Source organism: Podarcis tiliguerta, assembly GCF_965153285.1.
Source record: "Podarcis tiliguerta genome assembly, contig: HAP1_SCAFFOLD_229, whole genome shotgun sequence".
Classification (NCBI taxonomy): domain Eukaryota; kingdom Metazoa; phylum Chordata; class Lepidosauria; order Squamata; family Lacertidae; genus Podarcis; species Podarcis tiliguerta.
This window is the reverse complement of record NW_028148560.1, coordinates 3,906-10,000: the sequence shown is the minus strand read 5'-3', so window position 1 is coordinate 10,000 and position 6,095 is coordinate 3,906. Positions and strand designations below refer to the sequence as shown.

The 6,095-nt window shown below is 33.4% G+C and overlaps 1 protein-coding gene across 1 annotated transcript in view; it reads left to right on the top strand.

Moving 5' to 3' along the window:
* PAXX (PAXX non-homologous end joining factor) overlaps positions 1-5,679 on the top strand; it is a 16,914-nt gene extending 11,235 nt beyond the window's left edge. The window contains exons 5-8 of the mRNA XM_083458564.1: positions 77-267; positions 1,961-2,032; positions 4,264-4,345; positions 5,572-5,679. Of these exons, the coding sequence (XP_083314690.1) occupies positions 77-267; positions 1,961-2,032; positions 4,264-4,345; positions 5,572-5,611 (385 nt within the window). The 3' untranslated portion in view covers positions 5,612-5,679. The remainder of the gene's footprint in view (positions 1-76; positions 268-1,960; positions 2,033-4,263; positions 4,346-5,571) is intronic.
* Positions 5,680-6,095: the final 416 nt, after the last annotated feature.

Here is a 6,095-nt window from a genome sequence, read left to right as displayed (position 1 = left end):
CATCTATTATTATCTATTATTATTATTATTATTATTATTAATCTATTATTATTATTATTATTATCATTCTCCCCAGAGACGCCTTCGAGACCCAGACCCCCCGCCTCTCCGTCCGGGAAACTGAGGCCACCCTGACCTTCCAAGATGGCCGAGAGCCCCTGACCTTCGACCTCCGCCGAGACCCCGCCTCCCGGGCCCGGGAGCGAGTGCGAGAGCTGCTCTTTGGGCTGGCGGCCCGGGTGCGAGAGCTGGAGAGGCGGCTGGGAGGTGGGTAATAGTAGTAGTAATAGTAGTAGTAGTAGTAATAATAATAATAATATATTTTATATATATAAGGAATAATAATAATAATAATAATAATAATAATAATAATGGCGGCCCGCGTGCGCGAGCTGGAGAGGCGGCTGGGAGGTGGGTAATAGTAATAGTAGTAGTAATAGTAGTAATAATAGTAGTAGTAGTGGTAGTAGTAGTAATAATAATAATAATAAGTAGTAGTAGTAGTAATAATAATAATAATAATAGGGAAAGCCATCCAGATGAGTGGGGTATAAGGAATTATATATATGGAATAATAATAATAATAATAATAATAATAATAATAATAATAATATGTAAATATATTATATATAAGGAATAATTATAATATAATATAATATAATATAATATAATATAATATAATATAATATAATAATATATAAAATAATATAATATAATATAATAATATATAAAATAATAATATATAATATAATATAATAATATATAATATAATATAATAATATATAATAATATATAATAATATATAATATAATATAATATAATATAATATAATATAATAATATATAATATAATATAATATAATATAATATAATATAATATAATATAATATAATATAATATAATATAATATAATATAATGTAAATATATTATATAAATATATATATAAGGAATAATAATAATAAGAATAATAGGGAAAGCAATCCAGATGGGTGGGGTGTAAGGAATATATATATAAGGAATAATAATAATAATAATATATTATAATATAATACAAATATATTATAAATATAAGGAATAATTATAATATAATATAATATAATATAATATAATATAAATATAAGGAATAATAATCATATAATATAATATAAATATATTATAAATATAAGGAAATATAATATAGTATATATTATATTATATTATATTATATTATATTATATTATATTATATTATATTATATTATTATATTATATTATATTATATTATATTATATTATATTATATTATATTATATTATATTATTATATTATATTATATTATATTATATTATATTATATTATATTATATTATAATAATATAAATATATTATATATATAAGGAATAATAATAATAATAATAATAATAATAATAATAATATGGAAAGCCATCCAGATGGGAAGGCTAGAAGGAATAAAGTTGTTATTGTTGTTACTGTTATTAATACCCCACCCATCTGGATGGCTTTCCCAATTATTATTATTATTATTATTTTATTATTATTATTATCATTATCACCACCATTCTCCCCAGAGACGCCTTTGAGACCCAGACCCCCCGACTCTCCGTCCGGGAAAGCCATCCCGATGGGTGGGGTATAAGGAATAAAATAATACAAGAACAATAACAACAACAACCATTTTATTCCTCATACCCCACCCATCTGAATGGCTTTCCCAATTAATAATAATAATAATAATAATAATTAATAATAATAATAATAATATATTATACACATAAGGAATAATAATAATAATAATAGGGATAGCCATCCAGATGGGCAGCGTATTATAATACAATATAATATAATATAATATAATATAATATAATATAAGGAATAATAATAATATAAATATATTATATATATAAGGAATAATAATAATAATAATAATAATAATAATAATAATAATAAATGTTTGTCTCCGCAGAAGGTGCTGCTCCGTCGCGGATCGGGAGCCCCAGGAAGGACATCCAAACGGGTCGGGGTCCCTTTGCACCTGGTAATAATAATTATTACTATTATTATTACTATTATTATTAATAATAATAATAGTGTGTATATATATATATATATATATATATATATATATATTATAATAGTAATAATCATCATCATAATAATTTATTTCTCATTTATCAAAGCTACACACATTATTATTATTATTATTTATTAATTTGGGCACGAAGTTCTGGGCGAGCGCAGGAAGTTGGGCAGGAAATTCTCAGCAAGGGCAGGAAGCTGGGCAGGAAGTTATGGGTGAGGGCAGGAAGTTCTGGGCGAGGACAGGAAGTTGTAAGCGTGGGCAGGAAGTTCTGGGTGAGGGCAGGAAGTTCCGGGCGAGGACAGGAAGTTCGGAGTGAGCACAGGAAGTTCTGAGTGAGGGCAGGAAGTTGGGCAGGAAGCTCTGAGCGAGGGCAGGAAGTTGGGCAGGAAGCTCTGGGCAAGGGCAGGAAGTTGGGCAGGAATCTCTGAGCGAGGGCAGGAAGTTCTGGGTGAGGGCAGGAAGTTCTGGGCGAGGGCAGGAAGTTCTGGGCGAGGGCAGGAAGTTCTGAGCGAGGAGAGGAAGTTCTGAGAAAGGGCAGGAAGTTGGGCAGGAAGCTCTGGGCGAGGGCATGAAGTTGGGCAGGAAGCTCTGGGCGAGGGCAGGAAATTGGGCAGGAAGTTCTGGGTGAGGGCATGAAGTTGGGCAGTAAGCTCTGAGCGAGGGCAGGAAGTTCTGGGTGAGGGTAGGAAGTTGGGCAGGAAGCTTTGGGCGAGGGCAGGAAGTTCCGGGCGAGGACAGGAAGTTGTTCTGGGTGAGAAGTTGGGCAGGAAGCTCTGGGCAAGGGCAGGAAGTTGTAAGCGAGGGCAGGAAGTTCTGGGCGAGGGCAGGAAGTTGTTCGGGTGAGGGCAGGAAGTTCTGGGTGAGGGTAGGAAGTTGGGCAGGAAGCTTTGGGCGAGGGCAGGAAGTTCCGGGCGAGGACAGGAAGTTCTGGGCGAGGACAGGAAGTTGCTCTGGGTGAGAAGTTGGGCAGGAAGCTCTGGGCAAGGGCAGGAAGTTGTAAGCGAGGGCAGGAAGTTCTGGGCGAGGGCAGGAAGTTGTTCGGGTGAGGGCAGGAAGTTCTGGGTGAGGGTAGGAAGTTGGGCAGGAAGCTTTGGGCGAGGGCAGGAAGTTCCGGGCGAGGACAGGAAGTTCTGGGCGAGGACAGGAAGTTGCTCTGGGTGAGAAGTTGGGCAGGAAGCTCTGGGCAAGGGCAGGAAGTTGAAAGCGAGGGCAGGAAGTTCTGGGCGAGGGCAGGAAGTTGTTCGGGTGAGGGCAGGAAGTTGTTCTGAGTGAGGGCAGGAAGTTGGGCAGGAAGCTTTGAGTGAGGGCAGGAAGTTGTAAGCCAGGGCAGGAAGTTCTGGGCGAGGACAGGAAGTTCTGGGTGAGGGTAGGAAGTTGGGCAGGAAGCTTTGTGCGAGGGCAGGAAGTTCCGGGCGAAGACAGGAAGTTGTGGGCGAGGACAGGAAGTTGTTCTGGGTGAGAAGTTGGGCAGGACGTTCTGGGTGAGGGCAGGAAGTTCCGGGCAAGGACAGGAAGTTAGCTCTGAGCGAGGGCAGGAAGTTCTGGGTGAGGGCAGGAAGTTCCGGGTAAGGACAGGAAGTTAGCTCTGAGCGAGGGCAGGAAGTTCTGGGCGAGCGCAGGAAGTTGGGCAGGAAATTCTCAACAAGGGCAGGAAGTTGGGCAGGAAGTTCTGGGCGAGGGCAGGAAGTTGGGCAGGACATTCTGGGCAAGTGCAGGAAGTTGGGCAGGAAGTTCTGGGCAAGGGCAGGAGGTTGGGCAGGAAGCTCTGTGCGAGGGCAGGAAGTTCAGGGGGAGAACAGGAAGTTAGCTTTGAGCGAGGGCAGGAAGTTCCGGGGGAGAGCAGGAAGTTCCGGGCGAGGACAGGAAGTTAGCCCTGAGCGAGGGCAGGAAGTTCCGGGCGGGGACAGGAAGTGAGCTCTGAGCGAGGGCAGGAAGTTCCGGGCGAGGACAGGAAGTGATCTCTGAGCGAGGGCAGGAAGTTCCTGGCAAGGACAGGAAGTTAGCTCTGAGCGAGGGCAGGAAGTTCCGGGGGAGAACAGGAAGTGAGCTCTGAGAGAGGACAGGAAGTTAGCTCTGAGCGAGGACAGGAAGTTCCACGGGAGAACAGGAAGTGCTGCCCTCTCTCCGTATTGGCTTTGGGGGCGGAGCCAGCTTTGGAAATTTCCGGAATCTTCTCCTGCTTCCAGAACCAAACCCGGGAAAGATCAGGACCGGATCCGGCAAGAGGAAACTTCCTGGAGAGTCGTTAATCAACCCTGGATTCGTCCGGTAATATTATTATTATTATTATTATTATTATTATTATTATTATTATTATTATTGTATTACTATTACTATTACTATTATTACTATTACTACTATTACTACTATTACTATTATCATATCATATTATATTATATTATATTATATTATATTATATTATATTATATTATATTATATCATATTACTTTATTATTATTATTATTATCATCATCATTATTATATTACTATTATTATTATTAACATTAACATTATTATTCACATTATTATTATTATTAACATTAACATTATTATTCACATTATTATTATTATTAACATTATTATTCACATTATTATTATTAATTATCTATTATTATTAATGTTATTTTAATTTTATGATAATGATAAATATTATGTATGTGATCTATTAATTTTCATTTTATCATGTGAATTATCGGTATTATTTTGTTTATATCATTAATTATTATAATATATGATTATTGTTGTTTTATATTGACGATAATTATTATCGATGTTTTATTCACATTATTATTGTTATTTTTCATTATGAGTTTTATTTCAATTTTATGATGATGATGATCGATATTATTTGCATTATACTTGTGATCATTATCGAGATTATTTTATTTTTGTTATTATTATATATTATTATTGTTTTATTTTGATGATAATTATTATTGATGTTTTATTCACATTATTATTGTTAATTATTTTTTTATTAGTTTTATTTCAATTTTGTGATGATGATGATTGTCGATTTTATTTGCATTATATTTGTGATAATTATCGAGATTATTTCATTTATGTTATTATTATATATTATTATTGTTTTATTTTGACGATAATTATTATCGATGTTTTATTCACATTATTGTTATTTTTCATTATTAGTTTTATTTCAATTTTGTGATGATGATGATGATCAATATTATTTGCATTATATTTGTGATAATTACCGAGATTATTTTATTTATATTATTTATTATTCTTGTTTTATTTTGATGATCATTATTATCGATATTTTATTCATATTATTCATATTTATTCATATTATTCATTTATTTTGATAGATTATTATTGATATTTTGTTCATATTATTATTATATATCATTATTATTAATTTATTTTGATGATTATTATCAATATTTTATTCATATTATTATTATTTATTATTATTATTATTATTATTATTATTATTATTATTATTTTATCATGATCATTATTTCTCTTCCTAGCAAGAAAACTCCGACCGGCGTAGATTTCGAAGACGCCTGAATCCCTGTGTTTTTAATTATGATTATTAATTATTATTCCTATTATTTCTGAATTTCCATTATATTATATTATATCTTGATTTATTTTGCCATTTCCGTAACGCGAATAAATCTCCATAATTTCCATATTTCTTCCGGAACGTGAATAAATTTCCATAAAATTTCCATTTTTATTCCATATTTATTTTATTATTAAATACTTTTATTATTAAATAATATTCAATTATTACAGGAAAATGATTCAATTAAAGGACATTATTATTCAATTATTACAGGAAAATGATTCAATGAAAGGACATGATTATTCAATTATTACAGGAAAATTATTCAATTAAAGGACATGATTATTCAATAATTACAGGAAAATTATTAAATTAAGTACATGATTACTCAATTATTACAGGAAAATTATTCAATTAAGTACATGATTATTCAATTATTACAGGAAAATAATTCAATTAAGTACATGATTATTCAATTATTAC